General features: G+C 52.0%; 2 protein-coding genes across 6 annotated transcripts in view; both read right to left on the bottom strand.

The window, feature by feature from the left end:
• Nucleotides 1–17,083, bottom strand: part of TCF25 (transcription factor 25) — a 22,986-nt gene extending 5,903 nt beyond the window's left edge. For 2 of the 4 annotated variants that reach the window (XM_021705646.1, XM_044922250.1), the window contains exons 1-12: nucleotides 16,566–17,083; nucleotides 10,669–10,833; nucleotides 9,612–9,686; nucleotides 8,596–8,714; nucleotides 7,766–7,831; nucleotides 7,234–7,335; nucleotides 4,618–4,700; nucleotides 3,897–4,027; nucleotides 3,406–3,505; nucleotides 2,129–2,222; nucleotides 825–917; nucleotides 617–722 (exon numbers count right to left, since the gene is read on the bottom strand). In XM_021705646.1, coding sequence (XP_021561321.1) covers nucleotides 617–722; nucleotides 825–917; nucleotides 2,129–2,222; nucleotides 3,406–3,505; nucleotides 3,897–4,027; nucleotides 4,618–4,700; nucleotides 7,234–7,335; nucleotides 7,766–7,831; nucleotides 8,596–8,714; nucleotides 9,612–9,686; nucleotides 10,669–10,833; nucleotides 16,566–16,757 — 1,326 coding nt within the window. In that variant the 5' untranslated portion in view covers nucleotides 16,758–17,083. The remainder of the gene's footprint in view (nucleotides 1–616; nucleotides 723–824; nucleotides 918–2,128; nucleotides 2,223–3,405; nucleotides 3,506–3,896; nucleotides 4,028–4,617; nucleotides 4,701–7,233; nucleotides 7,336–7,765; nucleotides 7,832–8,595; nucleotides 8,715–9,611; nucleotides 9,687–10,668; nucleotides 10,834–16,565) is intronic. The other 2 variants (XM_021705647.1, XM_044922251.1) reach the window with 1 other exon arrangement.
• Nucleotides 17,084–19,745: 2,662 nt separating this feature from the next.
• SPIRE2 (spire type actin nucleation factor 2) overlaps nucleotides 19,746–22,841 on the bottom strand; it is a 32,593-nt gene continuing 29,497 nt past the window's right edge. The window contains exons 13-15 of one of the 2 annotated variants that reach the window (XM_021705645.1): nucleotides 22,481–22,508; nucleotides 21,068–21,183; nucleotides 19,746–20,764 (exon numbers count right to left, since the gene is read on the bottom strand). In XM_021705645.1, the coding sequence (XP_021561320.1) occupies nucleotides 20,542–20,764; nucleotides 21,068–21,183; nucleotides 22,481–22,508 (367 nt within the window). In that variant the 3' untranslated portion in view covers nucleotides 19,746–20,541. Of the gene's footprint in view, nucleotides 20,765–21,044; nucleotides 21,184–22,480; nucleotides 22,509–22,841 lie in introns of both variants that reach the window. The other variant, XM_021705644.2, reaches the window with a different exon arrangement.

The following is a 22,841-nucleotide window of genomic DNA, read 5'->3' as shown; positions in this document are numbered from 1 at the left end:
CGTGTGAGAGGACACGGGCGGGTGAGCCCGCTTGAGGGACACGGGTGTGTGTGAGTGGACGTGGGCGCGTGTGAGCCCGCTTGAGGGACACGGGTGCATGAGAGGACACGGGTGTGTGTGAGAGGACACGGGCGGGTGAGCCCGCTTGAGGGACGCGGGTGCGTGAGAGGACGCGGGCGCGTGTGAGCCCACTCGAGGGACACGGGTGCGTGAGAGGACACGGGTGCGTGTGAGAGGACACGGGCGGGTGAGCCCGCTTGAGGGACACGGGTGCGTGTGAGAGGACACGGGCGGGTGAGCCCGCTTGAGGGACACGGATGCGTGTGAGAGGACGTGGGCGCGTGTGAGCCCGCTTGAGGGACGCGGGTGCGTGTGAGAGGACGCGGGCGCGTGAGCCCGCTTGAGGGACACGGGTGCGTGAGAGGACACGGGTGCGTGTGAGAGGGCGCGGGCGCGTGCAAGCCCACCTCGAGGGACACGGGTGCCATCCCATTCGGCCCACCCCCCACCCCTGCAGCTGTGTGCACATGATCGCAGGGAGCAGGGGAGACAAAAAGGGAGCAGGGCACAGACTCTGGGCTGAGCAAGGTGAGGAGAAGTGCACATGCACACCCACCTCCCACTCCTGAAAGAGGCGGATCAGGTACTCGTAGTTACGCGCCCGCAAGGCCAGGTGGTCGATGAGCAGCAGCATGCACAGCGGGTCCTCGTCGGGCTCCAGGCTTCCGGAGGCGGCAGAGGGAGAGAGGGCAGTGTGGGCCGGTGTGGACATCTGCGGGCTCGTGGCCACGGAGACCACAGGGGTGGCAGCAGTGGGCGCTTACCTCAGAATGAGCTTGCAGAACTCCAGCGCTGTGCGCGGGCAGCCACGCTTCTCCAGGAAGCTCATCTGCTTGTAGAGGGCCAGGTAGAAGCTCCTAGATCCAAGACAGTTCCTGGTGAATCAGAGTGGCAGCGACCCCAGAGCCACACTGCCTGGAGGCCTCGTCCAGCACCGAGTCCACCCTCTGTGCGCTGGCACTTCCCGTGTGGCCTGAGCACCATGACTGATGGCGAGTGTTCCTGTCTGCAGAGAAGGTGATGCTCTGCTTGTCGTCTGCAGTTACGTGGCTAGCCGGGTAGAGAAACAAGCTTCGCCGTTAGCTGAAACCGACTTGTTTTTGGTTTACTGTTTATCGTCTCAGGGGACAGAGTCAACCTCTCCACCGTCTCTACATCTGAACGCACCCTGCAGTCTCAGGAGCTGCAGGCAGCACTGCTGCTGGATACGTCAGGTTGGCAGACTCCTACCACCCTGGTGGACTAGTGTTTTTATCGATGACCACCACCCTGCTGGTGCGTGCAGAGATTAGCGTTTTATAACCTGTGTCTCCAAGAACGAAGAATTCAATTGGAGAGACAAACTGAACACACATGAAACCAGACAATCTGTGCGGTGGCGGGGGGGAACCTGTGTGCCCTGGGATCCTGGCTGACTGCCAAGGCGCGGAAACACCCAAGGCTGGAGATGACCAAGGACGCTGGAGGCCATGAGAGGGTGAAGAGGGCACCAGGACAGAGGACACCCCCTCCCCGCCCTGCCCCAGGGTCCTGAAGGCCAGGCCGAGGGCAGGAATCCAGTGGGTGAGGCTGTTCAGGCCTCCGTCAGTGGGGGCTGGTGCCAGGGTGGGGCTCTGGGGCAGGAGATGCATCTGCGAGAAGAGAGTGTCACGCAGTCATGACCGCTCAATGCAGGGAACAGGATCAGGCTGAGTTCGAGCAGCTCAATGATTTAGGAAACGAAATATAGGGCTGCCCACAAAGCATTCCAGAGCATTCTAAACTCACGGGGTGCAGATCCCTTTGTCCAAATATACGAGGAAACACAACTACAGACCCCATGATAATGAAGTGGCTTATCAGACTCACTTCTAACGAGGACAAATGTAACCCCAGGCTAGCCCAATCCATCTGTCCTTGAGCCCTCCTGCGTTCAAGTGGTAAACACACTGAGATCCTCTGGTGTGAGCCAGCAGGTGGGACACCTCGGGGACAGGCCCCTGCCCCGTTCCAGCGGCACCTACACGGGTACTCACATCCCGTCACAGCTCTGATGCACCTTGACACACCTGTCATCCAGGAAACCCACCTGTTCTCAGGTCTGCGGTAATCCAGCCGGCAGGTCCCGCTAGTGAGGCTGAATAAGGGGTGGAAGGCACACTCCATGCTGTACAGCGCTCTCTCTGAGGGCCACACAAACACAGGGGAGGGTGTCACGGCCAGCACAGTGTGGCAACTGCAACCCCATCCCCCATGGCTCACAAAGAAAGCTCTCAAAGGAACAAGGCAGCAGAGCGAGGATTCTGGAAAGTACCATGACACAGATGTGACCTTGGGGATCACTGATGCTCCTCTCTGCATCTACTTTACCCATAAACACGACTTTCTAGACAGACAGATACAAGCACATGTCCTCACAAAACCCACATGCACATGTCTGTAGCAGCTTAGTCACATGATCCAAGGAGTGGAAACAACCAAGTGTCTGCCAAGTGCTGGCAGATACACAAAACATGGTCCATCCACACTACGGAGCATCATTTGACTGGAGAGGAGTGAACCCTGGAGACGTTACGATAAATGAAAGAAGCCAGGTCGGGGTGCCTGGGTGGCTCAGTCGTTAAGCATCTGCCTTCGGCTCAGCTCATGACCCCAGGGTCCTGGGATCGAGCCCCGCATCGGGCTCCCTGCTCGGCGAGGGGGGGGGGGTCTGCTTCTCCCTCTCTCTGCCCTACTCATGCTCTTTCTCTCTAATAAATAAGATCCTTAAAAAAAAAGCAACCAAGTAGACATATATCAGAGCATTGCACTCATAGGAAATGTCTGGAACAAGCAAATGCACAGAAACAGGAAGGAGCCTTGGGTGGGCCAGGGGCTGGGGTGGGGTGGGGTGGGGAAGTGTCAGTGATGGGCAGGGATTGTTTGGTAAGTTACATAAACGATCTAGATTTGGTGGTGACGAGGGTGTACAACTCTGGCATGAACTAAACCTCTACCTCTCTCTCGCTCTTTTTTTTTTTTTTTTTTTTTAAAAGATTTTATTTATTTATTTGAGACAGAGAGAATGAAAGACAGAGAACATGAGAGGGAGGAGGGTCAGAGGGAGAAGCAGACTCCCTGCCGAGCAGGGAGCCCGATGCGGGACTCGATCCCGGGACTCCAGGATCATGACCTGAGCCGAAGGCAGTCGCTTAACCGACTGAGCCACCCAGGCGCCCTCGCTCTTCCTCTCTTAAAAAAAAAAAAAAAAAAAAATCCCTGGCAAACCCCCGTGTCCTGGCTGTCACCTTTTAAAACAGCACCTACGCTCCTCCCGAAGAGGTGCTCCGAGGCACAGCAGGGCAGCGTACCCAGGGAGGCTCTTACCCACAAGGTCTCGGGCCATCTCCTGATCCTCCTGAAAGCGACAAGCATCGCTGAGCTGCAGAAGCGAGTCAACGTGGTATGGGCTGGTCTGGAGCAGAACCTATGAGCACAGAGGGAACGATGATAGGGCTAGAGATCGTGCCTCCTGGACAGCAGGGAGCAAGGCACCAGCCCCAGACAGGGCTTTCAGGCACTGAAACGTTGGGAAAACGTCACAAAGAGTGACATCCACAAAACCCTCACCTCAAACCAAGCTCATCACCGCTGCTGAGTCACTGACCAGGCCTCTGGTGGGAGTAGGGACTCTGCCCCAGGACCTCCACCTTCACCCTCTGCCACTCCCCACAAGCAAGGGGCCCTGGGAAGATGAGGCGAGCCCCTAGAAGCACCTTGCCAGGGCCCTCAGCCCCCGTGATCCAGGCCCAGGGCAGCCTGGGTTACTGAGGAGAGGATGCAGGCTGGGCGAGGACCCTCCAGGGGGACACACGCACCACGATGTTGTTGGGCTCCATGGACTCCACGGCAGCCAGGAATTTGTGCTGTGTCTGCTGGTACTCCTCACTGTGCTCGAACGCAAAGGAGGAGAGGCCCTTCTTGGACTCCAGCAGCCGCATGGACAGACCTGCGGAAGAGTACAGCGTCAGGACCCTCACGCTGTTCCTGGCGAGGAGTCTCTGTGCACACTCCACGGAGTCCCCATCAGAGGGTCTACTTTCCCAGGATGTCTGGGGCCGACTGCCCGTGGCGTGGTCCACACCAGCATCCTGTCTACGCTTTTCCCATGAAGAGGTTTCTTCTCCCATGGGTGTGGCCGGATCACCAATGTCCCAGGACAACAGGGACACGGGACAGGGGCAGGGCAGGGCCGTCACACGCTCCTTTCATGGTGACGGTGGGCGCCCCAGTCGGACCCCATGACCCAAGGGTTCTCAGACACGGGGCATTTGCTCCACACCCCAAGCCTTTCTGCACTGTTGCTGTTTTTAAGTTACATGGACTTACTAGTTGGCAACAAAATATAAACTATCCCACTTAGAAAATGAACTAGATTGCTTCCTACGATACAGGATCCATAGGAAAAAAGAAAAAGGTAGAAAAAAGCTTCATGAAAACCCATTTGAGAAAACATGCAGCTGGTGTGTGCAGGGAGAGGGGGTCCTTGGTCCCCCAGCACCAGGCCAGGGTGCCCTCACACACCCCACAGCCCCTCACCTGGTTTGGTATACCGTGGCCAGGTGCTCTTCGGGGTCGTCAGCCATGTACACTTGGGGTACACACGCTGCCTCTGCCTCGGCCTAGGGAGAACAGACATGGTTACAGCTTCTCCTTCACTGCCTGACCCCCACAGGCACCATGGAAGCAAAACCGTGGGGAAGGGAAGGGCGGGGGCGAGGGTGCACAGGCATGACCAGGACACGACGCAATCTGTGTCAGCAACAGAACAGGACCACCGCCAGGTGAAACTGGAAACTGTCATCTAAACGACCAAACAACCAGAGAGAGAAAGAAAAACGGGAAATTTACAGTCCAGCAAAATGGTAGAAAAGAAAGGTAAAAAGGAAACAAAAATTGAAAACCAAAAATAAAGACCCGGAGGAGAGCAAGCCTGTAGGTGCCCCATGGAAGGAAGCGAGCCGCGTCCCCGTGTATCGGGCTGGACAATGCAATGCCGGCTGGGCACAGAGGGCAGAGGATGGCCTCTGTGCCTCTGTCCTGAGGTGGGTCCTCTCCTCCCCGCTCAAGATGCCACCAATGCAGCAACAGGTTTTGAAAAGGGAAGAACGATAACCATGAACAGAACTGGTGTAGCAGGACACTGACGTCAACACACTTCTGGTGGGAATGAGCAAGAAAGAGAGCACCAGGGGGCAGCAGGGGAGGGAGGTCCAGCTCCCGACACGCTGCACGTGGACTGCCCTCGCTCCTCAGCCACGCGCTCCACCTCCGTTATCCGAGGGTCTCTGCTGCAGGTGCCAGACCGCCCCCTTGAAGCCGTGGCCGCAGAGAGGGGTTACTGCGCTATCGCTAATGCTTTCTTTCTTAAGCTGAGTAATGGGCATGTGGGCATGTGGACATTCTGCTCTATACTTTCTTGATAATCTGAACCACTTCATTAAGAAAAAAAACTTGAATAAAAATCTGGCCTATATTAGGAAGAGGATAAAAGAGCATGTTTCTTCTCCTAACAAGAGGGCAAAACTGCAGGAGGAAAAAACAAGGTACCTGAAAAGCATGATCAAAATCTGAAGAAAATTTTTCATTAACTCTAAAATTTTGAGCTTCTAGCCCTGAAATCTTGGCCAGGTTAATTTTTGTTTCTCAATCAGCAGCAAAACCAACATGAGGTTTAGATTCTGGGATAACTCTGATCTTTGTTAATGTAACAGTTCTTAGTGGTTGACGAGCTGTGGTAGACGCAGTGAGAAATGCTCTGAGCAGGAGGGTCTGTTTGCAGGACTTTGTGTAGGAGGTGTGGGTGTTCAGCTTTCCGGATGCCCAGCACCTAGTCCACTTCTGACCGGGACCCTGGATGCTCAGAACTGCCTGGTCCCTGGAACCGCAGGGATAGCCCAGCCCCGCAGTGAGCTGTCCATACCGAACGTACACAATTCGGGCAGGTGGGCGGACACTAGCAGAGTAGTGGGAGGCTGGCCATGCCCGACGTGTCTGTCACTGGAGGCTGTCAGAGAAAGAGCCGTGCACATGCCCTCTGCAGATTCTGAAGTGGCCACCAGAGATGACAACCAGAAACACATCGAGTCTGTCTTTGGGCAGAATAAGGAATGAGGGAGACGAGAGAACCAGAGCTTCTCAGGGAAGCCTTTGGTGGGACTTAGGATATTAAATCGGTATTCTAGAAGCACACTGCTACTATAAAGACAATAAATGTAATCACCGCGAACTATGATTTGCCGAAACAAGACTAGGCAGAAGTGTGAAGAAACAGCAAAGATGAACCAAGCAGAGGCAAACCAGTGGGGCTACGGTGGGGAGATACAACGTTCAGCCTAGGACAGTCCATGTGACAAAGAGGAACATCTTGAAGTGAAAATGTTTTTCATCAATATTCCAAAAGAAGACAAAATCAGAAACCCTTGTGTCCTGAATAACTTAACACCCAAGATAAAACCAAAAACCATTAGCAAATAACAAGAAAAAGTGCTCCATGTACACGAGACAGAATCTAAAACTCCTAACTCTACCATAGGTCAGAGAAGGAAGAAACACTCAGAGAGCAGGTGACCTAAGGTACATGGAGCTAATGCAACATGGGAATAGCCACCGCTGGGTAATTTCACTAGAAATGGCCACACAGATGCAGGGAGACTGCAGCCAACACAGAAGCCGACACTTGTCCCCTGGGGCAAGTGCATTCCCCTCGTGCACCAGGGTGAGGAAAATGGTGTCTAGAACCCAGCCATGCAGAACCAGGTGGTGTGGCACTCCCGCAGAGTTCTGTGGTCCTAGGGGACAAGCTGTGTGTGCACAGGGGGCCCAGATGGGTGCAGGAAGCTCTCCTGAATTGTTACCTTGGAGGGGGGTGCCAAAGGAGACAATTCTAATTCCAAATTGCTTCGTATTTTTTTTTTTTGAAAGATTTTATTTGAGAAAAGCAGAGAGAGAGAACACGAGAGCATGTGCCTGCAGCGGGGAGGGGCAGAGGGAGAGGGAGGGACAAGCAGACTCCCCGCTGAGTGCAGAGCCCAAGATCATGACCCGAGCTGAAAATAAGAATCAGATGTCCAAGCGACTGAGCCACCCAGGTGCCCCTTGCCTCAATTTTTTTATAACAAGCATTTAATTCTACATTTAGAAAAAAATACATACGTGAAAAGACAAAGCTTCCGCTGGTGTGGGCGCTTCCGGTCAGAAGTGGACTCGGTGCTGGGCATCCGGAAAGCTGAACACCCACACCTCCTACACAAAGTCCTGCAAACAGACCCTCATGCACAGAACATTTCCCACTGCATCTACCATAGCTCGTCAACCACTAAGAACTGTTACATTAACAAAGATCACACTTACCTCAGAATCTAAACCCCATGTTGGTTTTGCTGCTGACTGAGAAACAAAAATTAACCTGGCCAAGATTTCAGGGCTAGAAGCTCAAAATTTTAGGACCTCCACAATCTTTGTAAAATTGTGACTCACGTGCTAGCTAAGGCGGTGGGAGGGATGGAGCCCAACTGTTACCGAAAAGGTCAAACATCAACTTCTCTCTGACCCTTCAGGTTCCTCAGAACCCGAAATCCTAAGGCTTTCCATTTGCAAGGTGCTTTACCTACCCCTCCCCCAAGGGTTTAGCGGCCTTGAGAATACTCCCTCCCTTTTCTGAGAACACAGCCAGTGTTGAGCTTACCTTTGTTCCCCCAGGACAGCTCGAGCACCAAAATACCTTTTCAGTTCTGTGTCTGGATTCAAGTGTCTAGAGAATTGAAAATTTTACGAAGAAAAACGAAATTGAGTTCTTCTACAACGATTCTGGGTTCTTTTTTTTTTTTTTTTTTTTAAAGATTTTATTTGACAGAGAGAGTGTAAGCAGAGGTAGAGGGAGAAGCAGGCTCCCCACTGAGCAGGGAGCCCGATGCAGGGCTCGATCCCAGGACCCTGAGATCACGACCTGAGCCGAAGGCAGATGCTTAACCAACCGAGCCACCCAGGTGTCCCCGATTCTGGGAATTCTGAAAGGTCACGTAAAACCCAGCAGGGAGAACAGCTATTCTGACATGAAAGACAACTGACAGGCCTGCATTCTTCAAAACCATGCTGACCGGAAACAGAGGCGGCCAGTACTGGGGCCGAGCCCGAGCAGCCTCAAATCTACAGACTAGATCAAAGTGGGCTCACTGACTTAGGAATAAAGATGGCTCTTTGAACACAGGCAACAGTCTCTTTAGTAGGGGCAGGGTTTCATTAGGCATCTACTAGAACAAGAGAGAAATAATTTATCACAGAACGACATCTTACTTCAACACCGTTTAAGAAAAAACATTCCCAGATTTATAAAGTTAAGGATGGATCCTTGGAAACTGAAGTTTTCCCCTTTCCTTCTTTCTCATTGCTCCTACTGCCTAAATGTTTGACAATAAACCTACATCGCTTTTAAATACAGGAAGTTTTCTTCTTTTTTAAATGTTATTTTTCCTTTTCAGGGAGTCTGTGTCTCAGCAGGAGGGAGAGGAGCTGTACCTGTGTTCCACATACAGGACGTGCTTCTTGGAGCTCAGGGGAGGCGGCCCGGGGCGGTTGAAACCACTGCTGTCCTCAATCCTCTCCAAGATGCGATCGATATCTTCCAGCCCATGTTCCTAAAAACAACAGAACACTGACTTTATTTTAAACATCGTAACAATCAATAACAAAATGATTTTTATTTTATTTTATTTATTTATTTATTTTTTAAAGATTTATTTATTTATTTGAGAGAGAGAGAATGAGAGAGAGTGAGTACATGAGAGGGAGGAGGGTCAGAGGGAAAAGCAGACCCCCGCCGAGCAGGGAGCCCGACGCGGGACTCGATCCCGGGACTCCGGGATCATGACCCGAGCCCAAGGCAGTCGCCCAACCGACTGAGCCACCCAGGCGCCCACAAAATGATTTTTATAAGGAACCAGCATTATATTGTGTTTACTTTCTGGAAAACAGTATAATCCAAATACTGTCTACAGCACATGTATTTAGAAAAAAGAAGAGATGCTTCATTAGAGGAAGCTCAGCATTGGCAGGATCGCAGAACCAGAAGGACCCTTGAAATAACTCAGTCACAAACCTGGCTGCTCGTCGTACAGGTGTTCCCACCTCTTCAGGCAGGACTTGAGACAAAAAAAAGCTACGACCTCTTGAGGAGACACAGAATCAGACGGTGAAGAAGGAATGAAACAGACGTTCTCACAACAGACCGCTCCTGGAGGAGTACACCTCACCAACCTATGAGTCCATCAGCACTAGAAAAAGGTCAGGGCACGGGGGCAACAGACTGGAAGGAACTCTGCCAGCCAGAGAAGGTCACTTCAGATGGTGGCCAGGAAATGAAAAGCACAGAATGAGGTCTAACCCTCAAGGAACAAAGTGAACTAACATAAGCAAAATTTGGTTAGTGACTTTCACTGACCTCTGAATTATATTCCTAACAGGAAGGAATCAAAACATCAAATAAAAATGAATTGCTTCTAACACCACCTTGAGAAACAGTGAGATGCACATACCAAAATTTCTCCTGTAGAGTTTTTCTTATTTTTCTGTTTCTTTTTCTTCTTTCGGAGTTTGCCACTCATATTAGACTAACAAAAGAAGCACATTTTAGTCAAGGGAAACAAACAATAAAATCTTAATATCTGAGAATTAAAGCAGCAAGCTGCAGAGGGATATGGAAACACAGGCTTGGCATCCCCTCCCTCCCACCCCGAATGTCCTGTGAACTACTTCTCCAACACATACCTCCCACTGACCTGCAACTCTGGGCCTACGTCCAACTTTCTCCCCTATTCCTTCTTGAGAGGACTCAGGGTTTCCCAGGACCTCAAGAGGTTCACAGGGTCTGAACCATACATCCACCGGCCCTCTTCTTTCGTCTTTCACTTTGCCAACCACCCTCCCTGCCACACCTAGCTACCCTGGACACCTGGGCCCCTGCACTGCACGCCCCCTCCCCCCGCACACACACACGCCCTTGGTGCCTCTGCCGGAATACCTCTGGTGCCTTCAACTGGCCACCTCCTCCCCTGCAGTGTAGAGCCCCCCGCCACCCAAGCTCGGGCAGGTGTCCCACTCTACGCCATGAGTCAGGTCTCTCCAGCTGCACTTGTCCATCCGTTTCTGTCCCCCTTTCAACTAGAAGTCCCCGGAAGGCAGAGTCGTCCCCAGAACCCAGCAAGCTCGCAGTAAGCACTTGCTGCGTAAACAAGCAAAAGATCTCCTTAGAGACCCTCCCCTGTGCCACGTACAACAGCCACACCCCAACGCTAACTTGATCTACGCATTTCCTCAACGCATGGCCACCCAGGGCCGTCCACCTGACCAGAGCTCCAGACGCACAGTCACAGAGAACACACATGTTGCAAGTAGAAACAGACTCTCCCAAAGTGTGAAGGCGAGTCTGGTGCCAGGGAAACTCGTCTAGGGGACCCTGTATGTGCCCCCCTTGATGCCCACAACTAGTCTTGAGGATTTCATGCAAATCTTATCAGGGGCCCCAAGGAAATGGTGGGGCAGCTGCAACTGCAGAAAATGACAGCAGAGAGTGTGTGGGGCTGGTCCCCATACCTGCTCTGGGGGCGCTGCCTTGTCAGCCACTTCTCCAGCTTTCTTGCTTTCTGCACCTCCACTCTGGGACCTCCTTTTGTTCCCTGACACCACAGCGTCTGTGAGCAGACAATCGGGTCTCTCCCCATTCAGCACAGGTCCCTCCTCAAGGTCTTCAATGTTTATCTGGAAAAACAGATGGGAGAGAACAAGGGTGTTCCAGGCAACCCGGTCACGGAGTAAATGGTGATACTGAGCTGTGTCAGAGTGGAGAGCAGGGCAGAGCTGGGGCGAGGAGACATATTCAGGGTCACTCGGACGTGGCAGTGGGAAGAAACACCTACATCCATGTGCCTGGCAGAGCCGTAGTGCTCACCTTCTCAACAAGCTCTGGTTCAGGGTCATTGTCGTCAATGAACCCCCGAGAATGCTGGGGCCCGGGGTGACTCCATGTGTCTCTGTCTTCAGAGCTGACTTAATGAAGAATCCCCAAACATTACAACCTATCTCCCTTACTGAACACCACCCTAGGGCACAGATTTGTAAATACATTTGTTCAGCCAATGCATTAATATTCTTTCCTCCTACTGGGAGTTCTAGCTCAACTCATCTACAGTAGCTGACAGGACAAGGAGCTAGGGGAAGAAAAGGTACCTAAGGACTGACTTAGCTAGAAACTCTTCCCTGATAATAAAAGTAGCTCACCCAACAGAACCTTACATAACAGTGAAAAGGAACGAACTGTGCACGTGCACGCGCACGCGAGCACACTCACACTCTGGAGGCAAGACGGGGGCAGGGTGGGTACAAGTCATTGGAGAAGTTCTGGCCCTTCAGCAAGTCAATGAATAAACAAAAAAGGTCAACACTAATAACTACTGGACTAATAATGACCACGTTTCATCAACCAGATGGGATGGACCCCATCTAGTGCACTGAGGTCCAAAAATAACTAAAACAGTCCTCAGTTTAGGACATCTGACAATTTAGGACATTAAACAAAATAAAAATAAGATCTACTTTAACCCCCACAACCCTGAGATAACTTTTATTTTTTTAAAACTGAGATCAAGGGGCGCCTAGGTGGTTCAGTCGGTTAAGCGTCTGCCTTTGGCTCAGGTCACAATCCCAGGGTCCTGCGATTAAGTCCCACGTTGGGATCCCTGCTCAGTGGGGAAGTCTTCTCCCTCTCCACTCTCCCAGCTCATGATCTCTCTCTCTCTCTCTCTCTGACAAATAAGTAAATAAATAAATCTTAAAAAAAAAAAAAAAACCACACACACACACACACACACACACACACAAAACTGAGATCATACTGTACCTGGTCAGTTTTCATTGATTCTTTCTGGATCTACCGTCTCAGTTGGGAAAGTGCCAAAGAAGAGAAAGCAGGAACAAGTTTTTGTATCCTTTGGTTTTGCTTGCTTTCTTTACCAATGGAGATTTCCATGTGGCAAGAATAGAATTTAGGAGTATATCATGCTTATCTGTCTATAAATCCAAACCTGACTTGAAAATGCTTGAACTCTACCAAAATAGCGTCTGTCCCAACATCACCCAATACTATGGCAATTCCTATTGTGGACACCGTCTTTTCAGTGGCAGCTTTGTAAAGCCAGGGGCCTGGGTGTGGTCTGGTTGGTTTAGATTTGGGAGCAAAGAAAGAAAACTGGAATGAGGCCTCCTGGGACATTTCCTATAAACAATGGGGATCCAGGGGGGGAATTGGCACCCATACTTCAGCATCAAACAAATGGGACCTCCAATGCTCCTAGTGAAGCTGGGTGCCAATTTACTCTTTTGTTTTTCCTTAAGATTTATTTATTTGAAGGGTGCCTGGGTGGCTCAGTTGGTTAAGCATCTGCCTTCAGCTCAGGTTGTGGTTATTTCTTAATAACATTATCTTTTCTCCAGCTTACTTTAAGAATACAGTATATAATACATATAATGTAGCTTCTATATCATCAATAAGGCTTCCAGTAAATAGTAAGCTTTTAGCAGTTAAGTTTTGGGGGAATCAAAGTTATAGGCAGATTTTCAACTGCATGGGGTTTAGGGCCCCTAGCCCCAGTGTTGTTCAAAGGCTAAATGTAATTCTTCGTGAAATATTGATCTTCCTCACTTAAAGGGAACATTTCTCAATGCTATCAAGTCTGATCGTCTTTAAAAGTCTATTTGTGTGATTTTTAGCAGACTGTCGAAGTCGTCCTTGACCCCCAAAACACTGAGTCCTATCTACATCATCCCCAACCACTGCACGGTATGTTATGCTGCAAACCTTGAACGATACATTTGAAACGGGTGAATTTATCAAATATATATTACGCTTCAATAAAGTTGGTTTTTAAAACCTACTCTGAAGTAGAAAAACGATTTCTAATCTAAAGCCAAAAAAAAAACCTCACCCAAGAGCCAGTCATGAGGACAAATTTATACACTAACAAAGGACAGTGTCTCTCTGCTCTGCTTTCCTCTGCTCAGAGAACACTGCTGGCCCCTGGAAATGCCTCTAAGTAAACCACTTAGGGTCACGTTTCTACTTAAGTTCTACTGCACCCTTCACTTGGTTTCCAGTGTCATTTAATATCTGCATTGGCAGCGTGTTCACTATATGCCTAGCTTGGGCTAAAGGCTGCACATGTTAATTCATATATCACGCATGACAACCCCATGAAGTAAAGTAAGATCATCCCTAAGAAACAGAGAAACTGAAGTTTGTGTTAGATATCTTGCCTACATTCTCACAGCTTTGAAGAGGTGGAGCCAGGATTCAAACCTAGGTCCTTCTGACTCCAAAGCCTGTACGCATACATTCTGGCTGGAGACAATACCTGCTGGTCCTCTTAGAGGAAATGCTGACTCATGCAGGAACTTTTCTGCATACCTGGGTGCCAGACACAGGGTGGTGAGGACACGTTGGGAACGGCACAGTCTGTTCCCACAAAGCTTATACTTCAGCAGGGAAACAAAGAAACAACAAATTTAAAAAAAACTACAGGTAATTTGTATGGTATGCTCTGTGTTAATAGCCAGGGCAAAATGAGAAAGAGACATGGGAGTGTGGAGGTAACTGTACCTTTTTTTTTTTTTTTTTTTAAGATTCTGAGAGAGAGAGAAAGTGTGCGCTCAGAGGGAGAAGGAGAAGCAGGCTTCCCGCAGAGCAGGGAACCCAATGCAGAATTCCATCCCAGCACCCTGGGATCATGACCTGAGCCGAAGGCAGACCCTTAATGACCGAGCCACGCAGGCACCCCTAAGATTTATTTATTTTAGAGAGAGTGAGTGCAGGGGAGGGGCAGAGAGAGAGAGAAAATCCTCAAGCTGACTCCCTGCAGAGCGCAGAGTCCAAGGATGCGGGGCTTGATCTCACAACCCTGGGATCAGGACCTGAGCTGAAATCACAAGTTGGATGCTTAACCAACCCAGCCACCCAGGCACCCTGGGGTAAGTGTACTTTTAAAAGCAGGTAGGAAAGACTGAGAAAGTGACATCTGAGCAAAACCTGAGGAAGGAGTGAGTCATTATGACACCTGAATAAAAGGCGTTAAAGGCAGAAGAGATGGCAAAGGGGACAGATTGTGGCTAGAGCACAGCAAACAAGATTATAAAGAAATGAGGTAGGAGAGCTCATGGGGCGAACTGGGCCAGCCTGGAGCCTTTGGGGGGTTGCGAAGAAAGGAGGGCTGAGGTCAGACACGAGCCTGACAGGATCACTGTGGCTTTTTGATCAGACAGACTGCAAAGGAACAAGAGTAGAAGCAGGACTGGGTAGAAGGATGGTGATGATCCAGGCCATAGGCAATGGTCACCCCCCCAGGTGCTGCACCTGGAGCTGCCATAGGACTTCCCAGTGGTCTGAGTGTATGGTGAGAGAGAGATCAGAACGCCTTCACTTTGCTGGTGTGGACAAGAGGAAAAATGGAGATGCCCTCCACAGAGACAGGGAAGGCTGGAGGAGGCAGAAAGGGCAGTCAAACACTGGGTTTGAGATGTCTGTGAAAGGTGTAAGAGGAGACAGATGTTCAGCTGGATCCATGAATCCCAAGACTGGGAAGGACATTGGAGCTGGTGACAGCAACATCGGAAAGCAGAAGGGGGTGGGGGGCCTGGGTGGCTCAGTCGTTAAGCGTCTGCCCTCGGCTCAGGTCATGATCCCAGAGTCCTGGGATCAAGCCCTGCATCGGGCTCCCTGCTCTGCGGGAAGCCTGCTTTTCCCTCTCCCACTCCCCCTGCTTATGTTCCCTCTCTCGCTGTGTCTCTTTCAAATAAATAAATAAAATCTTTAAAAAAAAAAAAGAAAGAAAGCGGAAGGGGGACACACAGAGTCCTGAGCAGGTACAGCCCGAGTCCCTCTGACGTGATCTCACAGGGAGGTCCACATCAGTATTCCTCCTCTCCCTTCACACGTAAGCACCTGCCACTTTTTCCATTTCTCCCAAACATTCTGCCCCCCCCCATCCACTTACCCTCCTTTCTTCTTCAGCAGAAACATTAACTCGCTTCAGAGACAATTACCATGATGTGGTTGAGAATACAAGTTTTAAGTCAGAAAGCCTAGATTTACTCTGCAGGTGTCACTTACTACCTCATTTGCACAAGGGGGACAATATGACCTCCTTTCCAGACTACGAGAATCCCATGACACAGGAGCAGTGCCTGGAATGCGTAAATGTCCTCCAAAGAAAAGCTACTGGTGTTAAAGACTAAATCTGGGGAATATGGGAAAGAGAAAGCACAAGCTGCTCAAACGTCCATGGAGATGGCCGACTACAGCACAAATTGGTTTCAGCCTGTGAACAAGTGAGATGGGAAAGAAGACTTCAGTGTTTTGAAAGAAGTCAGAAAAATGGCAAATTTAAGGACACGTGATGTGACAGAAAAGTGGGAGACAAACCGCTGTGAGTCCAACTGTGGGAGCTGGAAGATGAGCACAGGGAAGTTAATACTACTCTTGTTTTTGTACATGTTTGAAACTGTTTACAATAAATTTGAAAGAAATGACAAGAAACAGGGCAGAGGGGAGGGAGTTACTTCTGGTCTCAGAATCAGAACAGGTGGAAGGAGACTATGGAGAATCTCAAGAAAGGACTTGGTCCCACCTCCACCACAGACTACAGCTGAGGCTCTCTCGCCTTCAGAGGGAAGGTCAATTACCCAACTCCCAGAAGGGAAGCCCACATTCCCCACCATCTAATGATGGGCTCCTAACTTGCCAAGTTTACGTAAAGATGGGAGCCATTGCAAGACCAAAAAAGCGCTTACAAAAGGTCACTGGTTTCCCCATCATCTTCAGACCTACTGCTGTGTGTTCAACCACTTGGGCACACCGTGGAGGGGATCCAAGGTGAGCACAGCGGACAGTCACCTGCCCGCACAGGGAGGTCAGAGAAGCGAGAATAAGACGCACAAGCAAAAGTACTGACTGAGGCCAGCTAAAGAAACCCCGGTGGGCGTTTACTCCCTCAGTTCGCATCCATCGTGTTATTTCTGCACCAGACACGTGCTGCGGGGGACCCAGCGATGAGCAAAACACCAAGTCCTGCGCTCTGAGGAGTTGACAAGACTGTCTGCAATGGCCCTGCGAGGGCCTGGCGTAGGCAATGCTCAACCCTGAAACAATGCCAAGAGCCCCCAGATCCTGAGACGTGAAGCCCCGCCCACTGGGCAGCGGACCCGCCCCTCGACGTCACGCCCACGCCCACTCCGCCGCAGCTCAGCCCGCAATTGCCCTGCCTCCTCGCCGCAGCCCAAACCCGACGTAGCCACGCCCACCACACAGCCCGCCTCACCCACCTCCTTAGCACCGCCCCCGCGGCAGCCCAGACCACGTGCCGCCCCGCCCCGTGACGTCACCGACCCGCCCCCCCCCACTGCCCCCTCCCACCGCCCCCACCCCAGGCAGCCCCGTTCCTCACCAGCTCGAACCGGTTGTTGACGCAGACGCCCTCCTTCCCTGCGCCTCGGGGGCGCTGGCCACCTGGACCCCGCTTTGAACCTTCTTCTTCCGCATCATCGTCATCGTGGAGGACAAACTGCAGGGCGCCGGGCCCGAGGGGCTCCTGGCCGCGCTGTTCCCCCCTCAGCCTCCGGAGGGCCCGGCGCGACATAGGACCCAACGGCCGCTGACGTCTGGAGACCGGGAGAAGGAAGAGCAGAAAAAGAGAACGGCCGGCGCGCTTGCGCACTTAGGGCGCGCTGGCGCGAGGCTGGCGTGTCGCGTCTGCGCGCTGAGGTTCTCCGGAACTTCCTCTCCGTCAACAGGGGCATTAAAGAAGGTGCGGGCGCGTCCAGGCCAGTTCTCGCGCGAGTTGGGCGCCACCGCGCGGCGGTCTCTCTCGCGGTCCCGGCGCTGGGTGTCTCCGGGTCTTCCGGAGGCGTGTCCGCGATCGCTGTCGGGCTGGGGCGGGGGCTACACGGGCTCCGAGTCGTCTACACCGGAACCTAGGCCCTGCTCTCCGAGTGCGGGCTCGCCGGGCGGGAGGAACCTGCAGGTGGGGCTAGGTGAGGAGGGCGAGCGCGCAGGTGGGCGCACTGCCTCGTGGCGTTCCACCTGTGGTGGGGCACAGGTGATAGACAGCTGGGCGACCTGGCGGGCAGGTGAGTGCTCTCGGTCCGCCTCCGCGGCTGCAGGCGGGACATTTCCCTCCTTATTAAAAGTGAACACATCCAAACCGAGGAGCTTTCCAAAGCTGCAGATTTCTGGACCTCTTCCTCCCCGGGATAGACTGAAACCGAATCTTAGGGGCTGTCCTGGGCGTTTGCCTTTTGTTGTCGTTAATGCGTCCCAGGCGATTCTCCTAGGTACGGGAATCCCTTACTGTGTTTTAACCTCCTGGGGAGATTTTTGCAATGAAGATCAAGGACCCATCCCTAGCAATTCCGAGGTGGGGTCAGGCATTGATATTAAGAGCTCCTCAGGGGATTAAAATGTGCAGGCAAGATTGAGAACCCCTGCACTGCAGAGGGCCAAATACAGGAGCAAGAGGAAATGGTGTGAGTGTTGGAAGAGAGGAGACGGCAGCCTTGAGTGTGGCCATGGCACTGTACCAAATTCTTAGATCCTGGGAATAGGTATCCCCACCGTTTACAAGTAGAGAAACGGATTCAGAGAGTAACTGGCCCAGGTAGAACCTGGATTTGCATGCAGGTCTGTGGTTCCAAGGTTCAAATGAGGAAGGCCACTGGCAAGGACCAAGAAAGGGAGACAGGGACAGGATGGGATCCCTCTCCCTTGACCCTTGAGTTCCACCCCATCGTGCCTTCCTCTTAAGTCTGAATGTTCCTCTCTCAGACTGGGAATTGGGTCTCCAGAGACACACAGAGGGAGAGGGTGTGTGCACCCACGTGTGCGTGGCTGGTCAGCCCGTACTGGTCTTCAGGATCTTGCAGTACTTCACACTGGCTGTCTCCAGTCCATTAGCTGCTGTCTCTGGTCCTGGACATGCACCACCTGCTCCAGCCACTCCCCTGGAGTCCCCTAGAATTTACCCTCCCTACTTGCCGTAATCCTGTTATTAAAGGGCTATGCTCAGCCCCCGGGGGAACCTCCAGGACACCACTCTCTTGTCCATGCTATTGTCCAAGGCCAGGCTAGTTAAATAGATTTTGTGTCACCCCTGAAGCAGTGTGACCAATTTATGCAGGTTTCTTCCCTCCCCTGTGGATGAAAACTTGGGGAGTCTCAGCCTGGAGCTGCTCCCTCCTTTGTGCTTCCACAAGAGAGCAGCCATGTGCCGCTGAGAGCTGTAACATCAGGCCCAACCCAATCATGAAATCTCTCCCTGTACCACCGAAGGCATGGCCCTCAGTAAGGAGTTTGGTTGTAAAGAGCTCTAGAGAAAGCTCTGTTGGTCACAATCTAACTTAGGTGAGGTAGAGATAGGGCTTGATTCAATGGGGTGACTGCACGGCTTTCAGTACCTGGGGTCAGCAGGAGGCGAGCTCCGCAAGAACTTGGACACACCCTTCCGACTTCACCTTCAAGATTTATGTGGGCCCCTTGCAGCTCAGCCTAGCTGTCCCAACGTGGGTTTTTATTTTTATTTCCAAGTATTCCTGTGTGGAGTAGAACCCTGGTTTCCCACTATTGGGAACATGGGCCTGAAACTATTCCCTGGCCCACTTCCTCACCTGTGTAATTAAAACAATGACAACAACGCTCACCTCCCAGGAGCAGCTGCCCATGGAGGTTGCTGCACAAATATTAGCTTTCCCATTGCTGGCTGTGTGACTAGGAGCAAATCTTTATCCTTTCTGTATCTGCTTCTCATTTTTCTTTTCTTTTCTTTTTTTTTTAAGAGAGGGAGAGGGGGGCAGAAGGCTCCATGTCCAAGGGGGGAGACCAACGAGGGGCTCGATCTCATGACCCTGTAATTATGACCTGAGCCGACATCAGGGGTTGGACACTTAAGCGACTGAGCCACCCAGGAACCCCTTTGCTTTCTCATTTTTAAATGGGAATAATAATACTCCCTGCCCATAAAGTGCCCAGAAGTGTTGGAAGCTGGTGTTTTTATTGGCTGTTGTAATTTAGTGTAATTGAACGTCATGGACGCCAACTGATGAAGTACCCTCTCCTGCAGGCCCCTGTGTTACAAGTCCTGACCCTTGGGGCCTCCTCTGGGCCCCCGTCCATGTGACAGGCAATTAGAGCCTGGCATCTGATAGGCCTGGGTTGAGGTCCCAGGTGAGCTGTGTTTCTTTGGCTTAATTGCTTCCCCTCTTGAGCCTCGGTTTTCTTACCTGTAAGGTGGGTTGACACCCACCTCCCAGATGCATGTGGCAGGCGGAGCACGTAGGTGCTTCTCCAGCCATTCTCCTGAAGAGCAGGTGGAGCTGCCCCCACCCTGCAAACCCTAAGGGAATCATCTGCCCAGAGAACAGGAGTAGGGATCTGGGGATGAGGCCGGCAGTTTATAGGCATCAGGCTGAGCCACATGCAGCCCTGGCTGGCCGTGGGACCAAGATGGCCAGATCATGAAGTTGGGCATCATGGACGGGAGTGGGCATCCTGAATGTGCACCAGAAGCCCAGCTTCTGCCCTCGGAGAATGTGCCCACCACTGTGGCTCAATAGTCCTCAGCCTACACCCCAGACAAAAGACTGTGAGACCACCTTTATTAGGCCAAGAGCAGCTGTGTGTACAAATTTACAGAGTTCCTCCCTGCACCAGGATCACCAGCATCACCAGGGCCCTGGAACCAGCACCATCTCTGGACCTCTGAGTCTGTGAGGATGGCTGGGGCATGGAAGCTGGGCAGGGGGCAAGGAGGGAGCTTGGCCTTGAACCTTCCAATTGGAAGGGCATGATGCCGCTAGGAAAGTATCTGCCCACTCCTGGTCTTCCCGGCTGCCTCTGCAGGCCAGGTTCCGCTCAGAATGCTCCTGTCTACCTGGGGACCAAAGCATCCTGTCCCAGCCTGGACATCTACCCAGGGAGGGGAAGCTGCTGTGTTCTCATCCTCAGGATGGAGAAGAGAACCAACACGGGGGTGGGGGTCTTCCCAAAGCCCTATCATCTGGAATCCACTGTTGTATCTCCAACCTGCCCTTCTTCCTGAGTGAGAAAACCTACTCCAGTGCCATCCCCTACCCCCAGCCAAGGACTCCCAAAAGCAAACAGCCTCCCCCGGGGAGGGTCCTGCAGTGAGCCTGACCCCAAATAAACTCTGGGGGCCAGGAAACATGTATATAAATATATAGGCTGTGTGTATATATCATATAAATGTATATATGTATATATGTACATGCACACTCAGGAGGGCAGGCCAGCAGCTGTGCCCCAGGATGGGGAGTTTCTTAGCCAGGGGGCAGGACTAGCCTGGCTCCTCTCCAGAGGCCTGGCCACCTTGAAAAGCCTCTGGCTAGGTGGCCCAGGAAGGCTGAGAGCCGTCACTTGAAGTTGAGAGTCCCAGTGTTAGGGATGTAGAGGGACTGGGTTTGGCGGGTACGGCGAGGCGTGGTGTGGAGGGCATCCACACTCCTGCGGCTAGAGCGCACCACATCCGCCACGAAGCTGGTGCAGTCGCTGCACACATCCCTGAGGACGCAGCCGTGGGTGTAGATGTGCGGGAATGCCTCCTCCACACTCTGCCACTGGGGCCCCTGCAGGGATCTGGAGCAGGACAGAGCCGTCAGGGAAGTCTCTCCCCGGTTCCTCCATAGCCACAGCCCACCCGCCATAACCCTCCCATCCCCTCCCCCCAGCAAAAGCTTTTCCTCAAGAGGTAGCTGGAGTCCTGGGATCTGCCCACCAGTTCCGTTTCCAGCTCCCAGACCCTCTGAGAAGTCTCTTACTAGACAGCTGCCTTGGATTTCCTTGTCCTGGGAGTGTCCTAGCAAACCAGCCCCCCAGCTCCTTTATTACTGTCAGTGCCTGACCACCACAGTGATACCAGCAAAGGGCAAAGGAACACACTGGAAGGCGTCTCTTCTCTGGGTCGGTGTAGTTCTGGTAGTTGACACCCTCCGAGGACTCTCAAAGCCCAGCGCGTAGACGGGAATGTGCGCAAACTTCTTAGAAGGCATCTTCATCTACAACACACAGACGGAGAGGTGGACCAGGCACCCCCCGGAGACAGGCGCGTGCACACACACCCCCACCCCCACGGACAGCCACCAGCTCTTGGCCTGTGTGACGCTCTGGGAGTGTCTAGAGGTCATCGTTTGCCCTATGTGTGCTCTCTGGACCCCCACTCCATGCCTGCCATCTGAAGGCCTGGGCCGCCTTGCTTGGTACCCACACCCAACCACAACCTGCACTCCCCTAGACAGACAACTTGTACTGTATACCATCTGGCACACACCCTGCATGCAGTAGATTCTTAATGTTGACTAGGTGGTGGTCTCTCAGCGGTGAAACGGCAGAATACGGAGGGTTTGAAAATCGAGGTGGTAGAACCCCTTTCCCAGAGGCCCTTGTTTCTAGGCTGGGGTGTACCAGGATGACATAGTTCTAAATGTGACCACCCTCTGTGTCTGTACATCTGCAGATACAAAGACCCCCCCCCCAAGACTGCTATGAAGAACCTGTCCAAAAACATTCAAGGCAGTTGTACTGTCAGAAGGGAGGACCTTCAGAGGGGAAGTGAAGGGTTTTTCTTGGCACCAGCCTGCTAACATGGGATGTCAAAAAACATTTTTGGGGGGCACCTGGGTGGCTCAGTGGTTAAACATCCTGCCTTCGGCTCAGGTCATGAACCCAGGGTCCTGGGATCGAGCCCCGCATCGGGCTCCCTGCTCAGAGGGGAGTCTGCTGCTCCCTCTGACCCTACCCTCTCTTGTGCTCGCTCTCTCTCAGTCTCTCTCTCAAATAAATAAAATCTTTAAAAAAAAAATTTTTTTTTAAAAGACCACCTACGTGTCTTTAAAAACTACACAGTCTTGGGGCGCCTGGGTGGCTCAGTCGGTTAAGGGTCCGACTCTTGATTTTGGGTCAGGTCATAGTCTCAGGGTCGTGAGATCAAGCCCCACGCCTTTCTCCGTGCTCAGCGGGGAGTCGCTTAAGATCCTCTCTCCCTCTAAAACTAATGATGTAATGTATGGTGATTAACAGAACAATAAAAAAATTAATTAAAAAAAAGATCCTCTCTCCCTCTGCCCCTCCCCCCACTCAAAAAAATAATAATAAAAATAAAAACTACACAGTCTTGCAAAGTATAGGGATGGGTTTTGTGAGGAGGAAGGAGATGGACAAGCTGGTCCATGTGTGACCAGCTCATAGGGGACAGTAGAGCCTCTGTGCACCCCCCCCCCGCTGTGGCTCAAGCCACGTCAGCCACAGGACACCTCACACACCTGGGGCCCTGCGCAGACCCCAGACACTCCTCACCTTTATGCTGCAGGAAGTGCAGACAGCCCTGGAAGGAAAAGAGGAGGGTCAGCTGTGAAGAGGCCACAGAGAAACCGTTCCCGCCAGTCAGCTGCCCTGCCCCCTGCCTGACCCCCAGTTATTCAGTATTTCGCTTATTTTATCCCCAAATCTTGCTCTTCTTTTTAATTAGCTGTACATCCAAAATATTTCTGCCACTCACAGCTCTTTCTCTGGACGGTTTGGTCTGGGGATTCTTCATGTGCCCAACACTCCCACGACAAGCCCCTCCAAACCAGAGGGGCCATAGTTGAGCGGCTCAGTTTTAAGCAGCGATGAACATCTTTTTATTCCCCATTCCTGATTTCAAAAATGAATGCCT

This window comes from Neomonachus schauinslandi, chromosome 16, assembly GCF_002201575.2.
Source record: "Neomonachus schauinslandi chromosome 16, ASM220157v2, whole genome shotgun sequence".
Classification (NCBI taxonomy): Eukaryota; Metazoa; Chordata; class Mammalia; order Carnivora; family Phocidae; genus Neomonachus; species Neomonachus schauinslandi.
Note: the sequence above shows the minus strand (reverse complement) of the source record. Positions and strands in the feature narration are given on the sequence as shown.